The sequence below is a fragment of the Tenrec ecaudatus genome, chromosome 1 (genome assembly GCF_050624435.1).
Source record: "Tenrec ecaudatus isolate mTenEca1 chromosome 1, mTenEca1.hap1, whole genome shotgun sequence".
Lineage (NCBI taxonomy): Eukaryota > Metazoa > Chordata > Mammalia > Afrosoricida > Tenrecidae > Tenrec > Tenrec ecaudatus.
The window spans coordinates 174,190-188,364 of record NC_134530.1 but is presented as its reverse complement, the minus strand read 5'-3'; the positions used below and the strand labels follow the sequence as shown (position 1 = coordinate 188,364).

General features: G+C 60.6%; 2 protein-coding genes and 2 non-coding genes across 5 annotated transcripts; 2 read left to right on the top strand and 2 right to left on the bottom strand.

Moving 5' to 3' along the window:
• Positions 1-3,788: 3,788 nt before the first annotated feature.
• On the bottom strand, positions 3,789-3,861 carry TRNAF-GAA (transfer RNA phenylalanine (anticodon GAA)). Its single transcript has one exon. It is a non-coding gene; the product is annotated as a tRNA-Phe (tRNA).
• A 109-nt stretch (positions 3,862-3,970) lies between these two features.
• TRNAN-GUU (transfer RNA asparagine (anticodon GUU)) lies at positions 3,971-4,044 on the top strand. Its single transcript has one exon. It is a non-coding gene; the product is annotated as a tRNA-Asn (tRNA).
• Positions 4,045-4,260: 216 nt separating this feature from the next.
• Positions 4,261-9,797, top strand: NDUFS7 (NADH:ubiquinone oxidoreductase core subunit S7). 2 transcript variants are annotated; one of them, XM_075543602.1, is made up of 8 exons: positions 4,261-4,356; positions 6,321-6,357; positions 7,363-7,431; positions 7,698-7,815; positions 8,230-8,409; positions 8,511-8,557; positions 9,023-9,111; positions 9,581-9,797. In XM_075543602.1, the coding sequence occupies exons 1-8, from the start codon at positions 4,341-4,343 to the stop codon at positions 9,676-9,678; spliced, it is 654 nt and encodes a 217-aa protein (XP_075399717.1). In that variant the 5' UTR covers positions 4,261-4,340; the 3' UTR covers positions 9,679-9,797. The 2 variants fall into 2 exon arrangements, with proteins under 2 accessions (XP_075399717.1, XP_075399713.1); XM_075543598.1 differs by having other exon boundaries at positions 4,263-4,356; positions 7,360-7,431.
• A 722-nt stretch (positions 9,798-10,519) lies between these two features.
• GAMT (guanidinoacetate N-methyltransferase) lies at positions 10,520-13,689 on the bottom strand. The gene is made up of 6 exons (XM_075543594.1): positions 13,443-13,689; positions 12,429-12,574; positions 12,202-12,265; positions 11,595-11,662; positions 11,389-11,499; positions 10,520-10,755 (listed from the first exon to the last, which is right to left on the bottom strand). Exons 1-6 carry the CDS (start codon positions 13,621-13,623, stop codon positions 10,615-10,617), a joined length of 711 nt encoding a protein of 236 aa, XP_075399709.1. The 5' UTR covers positions 13,624-13,689; the 3' UTR covers positions 10,520-10,614.
• Between the last annotated feature and the right edge of the window lie 486 nt (positions 13,690-14,175).

Sequence of the window (14,175 nt, the reverse complement as noted above, 5' to 3'; positions counted from 1 at the left end):
CCACCACCCCGGAGGGGTGCGGGGGGCTGACTTGGATGTCTTCTGTCTCAGTTGCATGCGGGTCCCATAGGCATTTATTAGAAGCCGGCCTGCAGGCCGTAGGAATCAGCACAGTAGGAAAAGGGGGGTCGGGGTGGGGAGCAGGGGTTTCTCCTTGTGCTCTGCATTGTAGATTGACCTCTCGTGAGGAAGCCAGCCAGTGGGCTGCACCAGCAGGTGAATTGCGTGTTCTAAGAAGGTCCTGAGAGGAAATTGCAGAATGCTGGTCCTTGAACGTTCTTCCAGCTGTCCATAGCCTCCCCACCTCAGCACACTGTCCACAGCTCACTGGCTCTGCACCCCTGCCCCCAAAGGGTTCCCTCCCCGCAGCTGCCTCCAGCTTCCCACCTTTCTTAATCAACCATAGCAACCATTCCACTCTACCACCCTGGGCCCCTACCTCAGCACTGCTGACTCGGGAGCCGGTCCTGTGCACCAGATTGAGCGCTAACTCCTGCCTGCACGCCCTTGTTAGAGCACTACAACCACAGATTCCTGCATCACCCAGTATCCCCTGAGACAGGACAGGGAGGGTCCACTGACCCCCAAAGACTGCCCCTTAGTCATCTGGCCTGCGATGTCCTACAACGTGGCCACTGACTGAGGGGAGATGGGCCTTCACCCTTAGGGCTCCATTGGCAGCTTCACATGTGGCCCACCCTTCCCCAAACAGCATCTTTATCGAGTCATTTGGTCCTGAGTGGTGTCATCGCTCCCACCTCCTCACCCCGCCCCAGTTCACTCAACTGCCAGCCACACTGATGCTCCACGGGCATCAGCCATCAGTACTGCAGCACCTTGCCAAGTTCTCCCAGCTTCTCTGGGCTGGGATTCAAGAGCAGCCAGGCGGTGACCAAGGCCAGGTCTCTGCACTGAGGGTGCAAGGGCCTCTGTCCCCAGTCCCAACACTTGTGTTGTTACATGGAGGTGGCTTCCCTCAGCAGTTGACCTGGGGGAACACCCTGCACAGCCTGAGCATCCAGTGCAGCTGTGACAATCATGACGGTGGGTGTTCTCCGCCCTGGCAGAGCTGCCCCTATTCCCTGCTCACCCAGCCTCCTCTCCTGTAAAGTCTCAGTCCGGGAGACTTATGGGGCGGTTCTTCCTGTCCTCTATCACTGCTGTGTGTCGGCATCGACTTGACAGCAATGAGTTTAGTTTGGGGATAGGGGGATGCCGGGCAACCCATGGCAGTCACACAGTGCAGGTCGGGGGCTAGGGGTGGGCAGACAACACAGGCGGCCATGAGGTGTGGGAGGTGGTCTCATGAGGGACCATCAGGGATGCTGCTCCCTGCCTACCACCATCAAGTTGATCCACTCATGGGGACCCAGGAGACCTGCTCCATGGTTTCTGAGGCCACCTTCCTCCTGCAGAGGGGCTGGCCCAGCCAGACCTTGCAATTAGCAGCCCCATGCTTAACCTTGGATACCACCAGGGCTCCTCCACGCTTCTCTGAGGACCCTCAAATCTCTCGCACTCCCTGCCCAGAAAGGAGCCTGATCCAGCAAGTATGGCCGCTGCCACCCACAATCCTTTCACAGCTCCCCACTTCCTGCAGCTTCTCCCACACCACAGACAGGAGACCAAATACAAGGACCCCCAACTCCGACTCGGCAGTAAGGCAGAAGATTGCAGCACAGCCACCCACCAGAAACCACATCCATGGGGCCCCCACAGCAAATGGTGGTCTGCACAGACAAAGGGGTTCTGCAGGCAGTGACTGTGTACCCCCACCCCATCCCCCGGCCTCTGGGAAATGGGAGGCACAACTGAGACATTTCTAGTTGGTCGGGCGTGCATGTGTCTGAGACTAGCGCATGCTGAAACAAAACGTCAGTTTAGATGAAAACTGTAAATTGGAAGAAGAGTGGCTGCTGCTAGGAGGGTTAGGGGTCAGCACCCGCCCCCAGGTCCACCCTGAGGTGCCTGGAGATCACCTGAGAAGCCAGCCATTGAACGCCCCACTTCTACCTGACACCTGGGGCTGCCATCAACTCAACTGACTGCTGGTCTTTCAAGGGAAAGGACTTGGAATTCCTGTTAAGCATGTCCCTCCACATCCCCTACAGTTTCAGCCCACATCCCACTGGGCAGCCACGTTGGGCCTGGGTGGCTGCTCCCCTCCCAGCTACTCCCCACATCCTAGTCCCCTCTCTGCCCCAAGGGACCTTCAGGTCCCTGAGGACAGGGGCCAAGCCTGGCTCAGCTCACCACTGCTCCCTGCCCATAATAAAAAGTTCAGTAAACACCAGCCACCTAGGGCCTGACATTGAGGCCAGCCTTGCTTCTCACTGCAGAGCCACTGGCTCCAGCCCCTAGGGTTTCAGAAGGGAGCCATGGGGACAGGAAGTATAGCTGGGGTCCTGTTGACAGCCTTGGTGGTGGGAATAAAAAGCCTTCCAGTTGCTCTGACACACACACACACACCACACCCCCACATCCCAGTCTAGGGCCTCAGCTCTGAGGGAGCCACAGCCTGGACTCCTGGGAGGAAAGACAGCTTCACTGCAGGGTGAATGAACACTGCATGATCGCGGGAGCGGGAGCTGGTTTTTTGGCATTGGGGTGGGGAGCTTTGCATTTATGGTAATGGAAGAGCAAAGCAACTTGGGGGCCCAGCATGGCCATGTGGTCAGTATCAGAACTCAGTGTCAAGAGTGTGAAAGCTGTGTTTGGGTCTCTCTTGGAAGACATACAGCCAAGTGCTCCTTGGAAATGTCGATGGCCAATCTTCGTCCTCCCGGAAGCTGCACGGAGGCATTCAGAATGGTTCAGCATCTGACCTATACAGCCTCTAACACAAACAGACTGTCCCCACCCTGGTAATAGAATTGCTTACCTTCCTACGAAGAAGGTTGGTAAAGCACCAAAAGCTGCCTGTGGCATGTGCCCAGGCTGACAGTGAGGGGTCCGTCCGTGGTGTCAGCAGGGCCATGCATGCTGTGTCCAAGGCAGGGATCAAGCATGCTTTCCTCATTAAGGGGCAGGAAATCGTTGTAAAAATGTCCAAGGCACAAGCACAGAGCCAGAATGCTAAATAAATACAAATGAACCATTTTGAATAATAAACATATCAAGTAACGGGAAAAAATGTAGATGGTGAGCCTTCAGCTCACGGAGTTTGGACCAAGTTGTCAGGAGACCAGCCTCTGGAGAAAGGCATCCTGCTTTAAAGCAGAGGGCAGCACGAACGAGGAAGGCCCTCAAGGAGAGGGAGCGGTGCGGTGGCCTGTCGTTCTGTTGTGCATAGGGTGCCTGTGAGTTGGGACCAACTCCATGACACCTCGACATTTTAGCCACAATTATGTTAATTATTATATATTAAGTATTCTTATTTAATTTAAAACATGTATATTTAAGCTTATATAAACTTACGTATAAAAGATATTTTAAAAGGAGATGCTTTAAGTAGGTATATATTATTTAAATGTACATTTAAATTTTTTCCAAACTATTTTATTAGGAGTTAATCCAAACATCATACCATTTCACGGCACAATTACATCAAGCAGTATTGTACAATTGCTATGTAAAGTACATATATATTTTTTAAACCTTTTATTAGGGACTCATACAACTCTTATCACAATCCATACATGGTAAAGTACATTTTTTTTTTTAAGAGATGCTTTCCAAGAAAGGAGAACATGTTTTGAAATCTAACGATTCTAGATTCTGAGGAAGGCAAAAAGGAACAAAGACTGGAACAAAAGGCAACACTACTCCCATGTAGCTGCACTACCCGCTGCCGAAACCCGGGATCGAACCAGGGACCTTTAGATCTTCAGTCTAACGCTCTCCCAACTGAGCTATTTCGGCCACCGGGTGAGTCTTTGCTCTTGCCTGGACTCCGCCCCTCGCCGCGTCGTCTGCCCAGGCCGGCTGCACTTACTTCGAAGGGCCGCGTGGAGAAGCGGCTTGCAGTGCCGTCTCTGTGGCGCAATCGGTTAGCGCGTTCGGCTGTTAACCGAAAGGTTGGTGGTTCGAGCCCACCCAGGGACGTGCATCCGTTATTTTTCGTTTTTTCCTTTCAATGCTTTCCGAGGTGTGAACGGGTGCCTTGTGGGTTTTTACGGCACACCAAGGCCCAGTGCACCCCTTTGTTCCTTCTGAGTCGTCGGGGGTGGGAGGGGGGAGCGCTGGGAGTGGGGGCGCTCGGCGTGGGGATGGGAAGTGCGACGGAACGTGCGGCCGTGGCTCCTGTTTCCACGCTCCAGCCGAGCCTCTTTGGCAGCCGCACGGGCGCCCGGAGCGCCAAGAGAGCGGACCTCAGAGGTTGTCTGAAGGCCGAGCCCGAGATGGCGGCGCTGTCTGGTGAGCGCGGCGCCCGCGGCGGCTCGAGGCCCCGGGCCGGGGTCGGGGTCTGGGCCGCCGGCTGTGGCCGCAGATCGAGAGTCAGAACGAGGCGCTCCGGGCGCCCGCACCGCGGTCCTCGGGCGGCGAGCCAGGGCCTTGAGCGCTGGTTGCGGTCAGGGAAACTGACCCCGGCGGGGCACCGCGCCGGCCCGCATCCCCGGGAGGGCGCTGGGGCGGAGGCTGGAGGGAGCCCGCCAATGCCCCGAGGCCCAGGGACGCCGAGAGGTGCTGCCCCCGAAGTGCCCAGAGGGGCAGGCCAGGGGTTGCCCCACCTGACCCGGTAACTGAGATCCCGGAGGGCCGGGACTCTGAACCCCCAGGCCGAACCCCTCCCCAAGGGACGGGCAGCTCGGCCTCAGCCCTGCTCCACGCCTGTCCTCAGGTCGGGGTGCGATGGGGCGTCAGTGAGGGGCTGGTGACAGCCACTCGCCTTCATGGCCGCTCAGACCCAGTCCTCTGGGGATCCCGGTCGAGCTGGGCAGCCCTTCCAAGGACCCGCTGGGTGCAGATGGCACCCACTTTTGGAAGCAGTCGCCAGGCTTCTCTTGGGCGTGGATATGGCCCCGTAGCCTTTCAGTTAGCGGTCCCCAGAGTGACAGCGCGCAGGGTCACTGACCCCTGCCTTGGAATGCCCGCTGTGACCAACTCCTCGGCCATCCAATTGATTTGACACACAGCTACCCTATAGAGGTGTGATGTAGTCCTCTGCCTTGTTGTGAGCTGACTCTGGTGGGGAAACTGAGGTGCAGAGAGGGGCGGCACCCACAAGAGTGGAGGGGAGTGTAGTTGACCTCCTTGCCCAACTGGAAGGGGAGGGGTAGGGTAGAGAGGATGGGGGCAGCAAGATGCGGCAGGCCTGCACAAGGTCGGAGTCAGGGTTGGCGGGCAGCCCGTTTGAACAAGAGGAGTTTCAAGGTTGAAGGCTGTGTGAACCAGGGCAGCTGACCTCTGCCCTGGAGCCCCAGGTTCCCCTCAGCCTCCCACCCGCTGGGCCCTGGCCTTTCTGATCTCTCCCTGCCCAACCTACTGGTCAGGGTTCTCTCATCCTGACCAACCCCTTCTGCTGGAAGCCCCTTCAGAGTCCTATGGGCAGCATCACCCTTGCTCGCTCCCGGGGACATGGGCCACTCCACGTGCACTGCCGCCCAGGCCTGGCATGTCACTCTTGTGTCTGTCGGGGTGTTTGCTCAGCATGGACTGTCAATCAGTTGACCTGGATCAACACCCCCCAAAAAAAATGTCTCATTGCCAGACCCTCTGCCTGATCCCGAAGACCCCCTCCATTGCCATACCTCCACACACTGCAGTGTGATCCCCAAAGTCCCCGCCATAGCCACATTGCCAAACCCTCCAATAAGACCCTAGGAGACAGCACCCCCCCCCCTTAGGCAGGACACCCTGGCCTCTGAGCAAGGTGACATCTGCTGCATGCCCCTCTATCACCAAGAGGCTGCCAGGTAGGCCCACCTGGAGGCCAGGCTGGGCTCCTGACCTTGGGACAGTTAGAGGGAGGTCATGTCTTGTGTCCCCCTGCCCCCTGGGGTGGCACAGAATTGCAGTGGTCCACCACTGAGCACAAGGAGGCTAGCACAGGGCTGACGGGTTCTTCCCTGTACCTGGGTTGCTCTGTGCTGGAGCAGACTCAGGGCACCAGGGCCTGGCGGTTCCTCCCTCCCTGTACACTGGCCGGAACAGATGGAGCTCCTGCCAGCAGCTACCTGTGCCTGACTGGGGAGTGAAACCACTGGGTGGCGGGCACTGTCAGAGAAAGGCCAGTGGAAATGCTGTCAGAGAGCTGGCTAAAGCCCATGGTGTGGAGAGGAGGGGTCACTAGGGTCACATGGCTGTGGGGGTGGGTGGGGTGCAAGCATGCTCTCAGCTGCCAGCCTCACTGCCCCCCTTCAACCCTTGGTTCTCTGCAGCTCCTGGCCTGGTCCGTCTCCAGACCCTCTGTCTGCGGTGAGTACCGGCACCGACCACCAACCCTGATGGCCCGCCCTGCCATCCGGAGGGCGAGCGTGTGGGCTGGGGGCGGTTCACAGAGCTTCAGCCCCTGCGGCTGGATTCTGGGTGGACAGCCCACATGGGGGTGGTGTGGCAGTCTTGTGGCCGTGGGAGGCAGGCACAGACTCACCCCTCACTGCCCAAGAAAGGCAGTGGGGGCATGTGGCCCGAGCTGACCCCTAGACGCTTGGGCGAGGTGGTCAGCCGGTACTTCTAGCAGGGTACAAGTTCGGGCTGGCTCCGTTGTACGGTCTGGTAAAGGCTGTGTTCTAGCTGAGGGTGAGGGGAGTCTGCGTCTGTGAAGGCCCTTAAGGTACAGTTATTTCCTCCCCGCCCTGCAGGGTCCCTGTGAGTTAGAATCCACTGGAAGGCGGGGGTGTGGGTTGATTTTAACTGTGAAGTGCACATTGGTCTGTCACAAAACAGAAGTGGAAAAGCTTACAGTGAAGCTGGGCCTTCTCTAGACTTGTGTTCAGCAAGGGGCAGGGTGTCTGCACCGGGCAGGTGGGCAGCTGGCGGTCTCACAGGGCAGTCTGTGCTGTGACCACTCAGCTCCATCTTCACACAGCAGCCGCCAGATAGCAGGCGTGAGCCGGTGGATGTGCCCATAAGACCGCAGTGACATGCGCACACCGGGGGCTAAATTGGTCCTGGTCCCTGCCCCACAGCTGCCCAGGCTCCTCGTCTCTTGTGTGTCACATACAGGCCATGGTGACTGTGCTCTGCACATGGCCCCGAATGCCATGCAGCTGGGGGGCTGTGGGGGCTGCAGGGGCAGTTGCCTGGCCTGTCGATCTTCACAGCCTGGCATGGGTTAGTTCAATGTGTGCACCAGAGATTTGGCAGGCTGGGAAGGACAGGTGTGACTAGGGCCTTGGAGAGAAGGCTCCACTGGCTTCTTCAGGGCAGCGAGTACTTGACCCATCCCTCAGCCTCACTCAGGCTTCTGACTCCCAGCAGCCTCAGTGTGGGCACAACTGCGCAGGCCCGAGGCGTCCACCAGAGTGTAGCCACTGACCGTCCGAGCAGGTGAGTCCCTGCCCCTGACCCAGAGATCGCCCATTCCTATGAAGGAGCCGAAGCTGAATCTGCCTCAGATGGGGAGACTGAGTGCCTGAGCGGCCATGGCCGCGGGCTCCTGTGAGGGGGCTGAGACCTGCAGGTCAGGCAGCTCCCTACCCCCTTTGTCCTGCTCTTGAGGAGCTGCTTGGACCCAAGGCCCAAGGGTGGCTGGCTGGTGGCTGGAGCCCTACTCCGACCTGTCTCCCTGACCAGCCAACACCTTCCATGTCCAGTGCCCAGCCCGCTGTGCCTAAGGCCGGAGCTCTGGCCCCCAAGCCAGCTGCCTTTCCCAGAAGCCGAGGCGAGTATGTGGTGGCCAAGCTGGATGACCTCATCAACTGGGCCCGCCGGGTAAGCCCCCTGTCCCCAAGGCCATGGCTGTATATGTGCACGTACAGAACCATGTCCACACAGCTCTGTCCTGATGGGCTCTCCTGGGTTCTCTGCACATGGACCCTGAGCGCACCCCCTCCACTGCCCTCTGGCTGGGCTGACATCACATCCCCTCCAAGGCCCACGCTCCATTTAGCCGAGGGTTAAGACAGGGTGAATGTTTGCAGAGCAAATTGGTTTTCACTTGTCGGCCTTGCTGGTCGCCCACAGTGGACAGCGCCCTTCTCACCTCCTCCCTGCCGTCCCTTCTAGCCCCGCTGGTGCTGCTGCCTGGGCTGGGCTTTCCTGGGAGTCAAGGGCCTGAATTGTCCTGTGTGAGCCCCCAAGCACGTTGCCCCGCAGGTGCTGACTTCTGCCCCTCCCCATCCCCAGAGCTCCATGTGGCCCATGACCTTCGGCCTGGCCTGCTGCGCTGTGGAGATGATGCACATGGCAGCTCCGCGCTACGACATGGACCGCTTTGGTGTCGTCTTCCGTGCCAGCCCACGCCAGTCTGACGTCATGATCGTGGCCGGCACACTCACCAACAAGATGGCCCCCGCGCTCCGCAAGGTGGGCCTCATAACCAGCCCCACCCTCCTCACAGTGCCTGGTGCCCTGCACCCAGCACCGTGTCCCACACCAGCACCCCTCCCCCGGCTCCGTCTCTCCAGGTGTACGACCAGATGCCTGAGCCGCGCTACGTGGTGTCCATGGGGAGGTAAGCAGGGCCACAGCTGCAACAGACGAGCTACGATGGGAACCGAGGCCCCTGCCCTGCACCACAGATGCTGCATGGGTCCCACCCACCCATGGGTCCCACCCACCCATGGGTCCCACCCACCCCCACAGCCCTGCCCAGTGTCGTCAGGACACCCGAGACCTCCAGCCTACCAGTGTGCAGCTGCCCCCCCCCCCATGGCCACAGCCCCCGTCTCCTGAGCTTCCTGTGATCTGTCACATTGACCCCACACCCGCAACGACACTTGACTGAGTGTCTGGAGACTTCAGGGGTGTTTCTGGCTTATCAAGAGTTCATCAGCCTCAAGGATCCAGAAAGCCTAGCTTCCCCCCATCCTTGCTCTTGCCCCCGTCTCCACCTGAGCCCTCCCTCGGCTGCCCAGGGAGCTGGTGCAGGTCAGGTGTGGCCTGTGCGGAGCTGCCCTCAGCCTGTTTCTGTTCCCAGCTGCGCCAACGGCGGAGGCTACTACCACTACTCATACTCGGTGGTGCGGGGCTGTGACCGTATCGTGCCTGTCGACATCTACGTCCCAGGTAGGACCAGGCCGCCCGTTCCAGCTCAGCAGCAGGCAGGGCTAGTGGAGCAAGTGCCCAGGCCCCTCCCGAGGGTGCACAGGGTCCGGTGTCCCTGCACCCCCACAGCTGTCTGGAACCACTTGAATGAGTTTGGAGCCCAGGCCGGCTCCACTCAGGGGAGGGAGCTGGGGGTTGTCACTGTGCCCCTGGGGCAGTGATGGCGGGACGGGCTGTGTGTCCCGGGTGGTAGGGTCGGTGTGTGCATGTGTCCGGCTGGCAGCAGTCAGTGAATGAATGATAGCTCAGGTAATGGTGGGGTATCCTTAGGGTGAGCGAGTCAGAAACCAGCGACATTCTGAGAATGTTTGAGGCCCCTCTACCCACCTGGGCAGTGTGAGGAGGGCCGTGACCTGGGGAGGGTGGGGGCCCAGGATACCCCCTTCCCCCCCAATGCGGGGGCAGGCGGGGACTCAGGTGTGGCCCACAGGCTGCCCGCCCACGGCCGAGGCGCTGCTTTACGGCATCCTGCAGCTGCAGAAGAAGATCAAGCGCGAGAAGAGGCTCAAGATCTGGTACCGCAGGTAGCGCTGCTGCCGCCGCCGCCGGTCCCCTCCACACAGGCGGCCTCACGACCCAGCCCCGACGCCGCATCGCTCTGCCCGGAGCCCTTTGCCGTCCACTGTTAATAAACTGTTACTCCTCCAGCACTGCGTCCTCACCAGCAGTAATCCTGACTTTGCACTGCCTGCCCTCATCCTCCATGTCCTGGCACCTCCCGCAGGTGTCCCTGCCTGCATAACCCTGACCACCACGGCCCTGGCTGTCCACACCGTTACTAACTCAACCCTGCCACGAGGAAGCCCCCCCCCCCACATCCTGCATGGTCACTGCACCCGGGCCTGGAAGGGGCAGCAACATCCACCCACCCCCCAGCACATGCTCTCATCCCCACCTGGACTGGCAGAGGCTGCATCTCGCGCGGGTGCGGGGGCCGGCAGGTGCTAACCCTGCCTGCCACCATCTGGCCTGTGCACAGAGGGTTATTCTCTGGCTTGTGGCCAGCTAGGGAGCTGGTAGGGGCACTGATGGCACCAGGCTGACCCCTGGGTGGGAAGACACACAGGCACAGTGAGCTTGGAGGGGGGCACGAGACAAGCTGTGCCCTGTGGTCAATGAGGACCCCACTGGGCTGGGGGAGCATGTGCTATGCTGTGGGCAGCAGGAAGGGTTAAAGTGCCTGACTGCATGAGAGACCAATAAGCCTAGGCCTTGGTGCTGCCCCTCAGGCCCCTTCCAGGTGAACCGGGATGAGTGGGGGCACATCATTTTCACCCCTGCCTCACTAAGCCCTGATCAGTCTGCCATCGGAAGTTAACTAGTCTGCACAGTGTGGGTGGGGGCTGCAGAGTACCGGATCCCTGCAAAATAGAACCACACATCTGTTTATTCCAGCTCAGCAGCCCTGGGTCAGAGGGAGGGGTACTCCCACGGGGGTTGGGATGCAGTTGACAGACGGCTGGCTCAGTGGCGGGTCACCACAGGCGTGATCATCTGGGGGAAGGTGTAGTAGCGGCAGTCCAGCGGCGGCCTCAGCGCCATCAGCTCCGTGCGGATGTTCTCACGCCGGAACCCTGCCTCCAGCAGCGCCGGCACCTGTGTCTCCTGGCCAGGCAGAGGGTGAAGGTGCCAGGTGGACATGGGGCCCTGTCTCTGCACCCTGCCTGCCTCCCCTTAAACAGGGCCTACAAGTGCCCACCCCTGGGATGGGGGGTCCCTCCAACTTCCCTACCCTTTTGCCCTTGGCCCCAGCGTTCTCCTAGGAACCTGGCTGGCCTCCACCTCTGGCCCTGGGACCCAGAGCTAAACCCACAGCAATGGCAGAAATAGAGGGCAGGGCGGTGTGGCTGTATCCAGGGCACTGGGGAGACATAGAAGGTCCTTGAGCTAGGGAGGGCTCTGGCTAGATTTCTGAGTGGATCCCAGGAAAGCCGCCACCTGTACCAGGCGGGCCAGTGTCCTGTACCAGCACCTCGGTGTGGGGCTTGCTGGTATATGGCCCTGGTTAGTGGCCCGGCCAGACCGAACTAAAGCCAGTAGCAGGCATCCTCGTGAAATAAGGGCAGTGTGGATGGACCCACTACCACAGGAGGACAGACAAGACACAGCCACAGTCCAGGGTCGCCTGAGCCACACAGGCTGGGAGAGACTGAGGGAACCCGGGGCATGCCCACGCCAACACGCAGACTTCCGGCCTGGTGTTGAGCACCATGCGTGCTGGCAGCTGGGGGCCTGTACCTCGAACATGGCAGTGATGTCTGAGTAAGCCCCCTTCATCAGCTCCCCCCAGGATGTGAGGTTGCAGTAGGTGAGCACGCCCCCAGGCTTCAGTAGGCGGAAAGCATGGCCCTGGAGGGGGGAACAGGCTTTACTTCCACTCCCAGTGGCCCCTCAGCACCCAGCCCTGACCGGGGGTGGGGCTCCAGCCACCCTCTCGGCTCCACCTTGATGAAGTTGAACTGGTGCGTGTGCCAGGTGTCCTCAGACAGTGGGTACGTATCATACAGGATCCCTGTAAAGAGCAGACACGACAGCTGGGGAGGAAGGTGGATGTTAGCTCTGGACCTCTGTGCTGCCTTCCGAACTGCCCAGGGCAGGCTGCTTGCTAACCCGAGGCGAACCACTGCGAGGTAGGATGAGGGAGGCTGCCCCTTCGATGTCTAGGCTCAGAAGGCTTACACGGGCCCTTCGGAAGTCAGAACTGACTATGACCGTGGGGCTTAGTGGGCCCTGGTGGCACAGTGGGTTAGGCATCAGATGGTGAGCCTGGAGGCAGAACCCCAGCCCCTCCTCAGGAGAAGGGTCCCTCAGGTTGGGTGGTCTACCACCTTCAAAGCATTGTGCTCCCCAGCACCACGGCTGGGTGTTACCCTGTGCCCCCACATGCCCTGACCAGCTTCTCCGGACTCTGTCAGACCAGGGTCACCTCAGAGGGAGGGGCTTCTGCCACAACAAAGGGGTGGGGTCACCAGAGGAGACCCGGCAGAGGTACCCCGAGAGAGGCACGTGAGCCTTGTGCTGGGTGTCCCTGCCAGCCCCCAGGGCCCTCACCATCAAAGTGTCCATCTGGCAGAGTGGGCGCGACTTCCTCCCACAGGCCTTTCAAAGGGACAACCTTGAAAAGAATACCAAGGGTCAGAGTGGCCCCGGGGTCTCTGCTCTCAGCAAGAGCCTGGGAAGGAGCTTCCAGGGGACAAGGCCACCCCTGCGAGGTTGCAGGGCAAACCTTTGCCCACAGGAGGGGGCGGGGTGGGGTGGGGGTCTGCAGGCAGAGGCACCTGGTGGGGCTGCTCCCGGGCCCAGTCCTGCAGCCGCTGGAAAACGCCGTCATTACACTCAATGATCCAGTGCTCGTCGATGGGCGCCTCCTGCACCTTGGAGGCCGAGATGGCCATGCCGAAGCCCACCTCCAGGACACGGCCGCCTGAGTACACACAGGGCATGGGGAAGCGACAGGCTATGCTGGGGTGGGGGCCAGGGAGCCTGGCCGTGAGAACGATCCTGCCCACATGGGACGGCATGGCAGAGGCCAGCAGCTGGAAGGCAGACTTTCCAGAAAGGGCACTGTGGGCCTTGGCCAGGGGCCAGCAGCTAGACAGGGAGCCAGGTGGCCTGTTCTAGGGCCCAGCTGGACAGGGAGGCCAGGCCCTTGGACTTTGAGCGTAGCCCACGCTGCCTGAGCGGGGACTTATCTCCTTTGGTTACTTTTCTCCCTGGACAAGGCCAGGGCAGTTTCAAGCCCCACAGCCTGGAACAATCTGGGGTGGAGCCCCCACTGGACAACAGAACGAAGCAGTCCCCTATCAATTGCCACCTTTTTGTCTGGTGGGGACTCTTAGGCCCAATGCCCAGAGACATTCCCTCAGACCCCGCCACTCCCCTCCTTCCCGCTGGTCCCCCGCCCCCGGCACACACACAACACAACACAACACAACACACACACACCTTGGGCACCCATCAGGGCTGCAGGCAACACACACACACACACACACACACACCCTTGGGCACCCCTCAGAGCCGCAGGCACCTGTCGCCTGCGCTCAACTTTTCCGGGCTATTCTTGGCAGGCGGAGGGGGGGCCGGGCAGTGGGGGGAGGGAGGGTGCACGGAGTCCCATCACGTGCCCAGCTTGGCTCACCCAGCGGGGTCCCTGCCTCAGCAAACCCACCCCCACCTGGAGGGAAGTTCCCAGTGCCGGCCATTCCCAGCCCTGCTTGCAGCCCACTTTTCAGGCGGGCGCACAGAGGCTCGGAGAGTCGCTGGCGACGCCAGCCTCAGTTTACCCAGGCTACCTCTGGAGGTAGCAGCTGCTGCCAGAGCGTGCATGTACGGCGTCTCCCACCGCTCCATCACCGGCTTGCCAAGGATCTGCAGGTGCGTGTCCGCCGCGTCGTAGGCCGCGGGCGCAGCCCCCCATGCGGGGCTGCAGTTCTCGCCCGGGGCGAAGATCGGGGCGGCTGCTGGGGCGCTCATGGTGCTGCTGCGCGTGGGCGGACCAGCTCCTCCAGCGAGCTCGGCGCTCGCTCGGTGCTCGCTCTGCTGGACTGCGGGAGGCGGGCGGGGTCTCGGTCCTGGCCGGAGGCGGGGCGGGAGTGGGCGGGGCTTGTTTATAGCCCGATGGGCGAGGCCTGCGGTGGGGTGGTGGGCGGGGCTTTGGTGGGGGTGGGGCCAAGGCGAGGCGGGAACGCCATTAGCTGGAGGCGAAGGAACGTGCCAACCCTAGACACCCTTGTGCAGTAAACCTGGTGCAGTGAGTTCAGCCTCAGTTTCCCCACCTGTCCTGTGCGTGAACCCCGACACAGACGGCCTTCTTTGAGCGTCTGAGGAGAGCTGAACCCCAACCCCAGAGAGGTTTCAGCTCCTGTTGCTTCGGAGGTAGATGGAGAACTTCTGGGTGGTTAGCTGCGTGTTGCCCCGCTGCTGGAGTCAGCGGGCACGTCCAGGGGTCCTTCCCGACTTAGACTCGGGAGGGGGCCTGGCGATCTGCTCCTGGACAAACGGGCAGCTGGGCACTGTCTGGAGTGG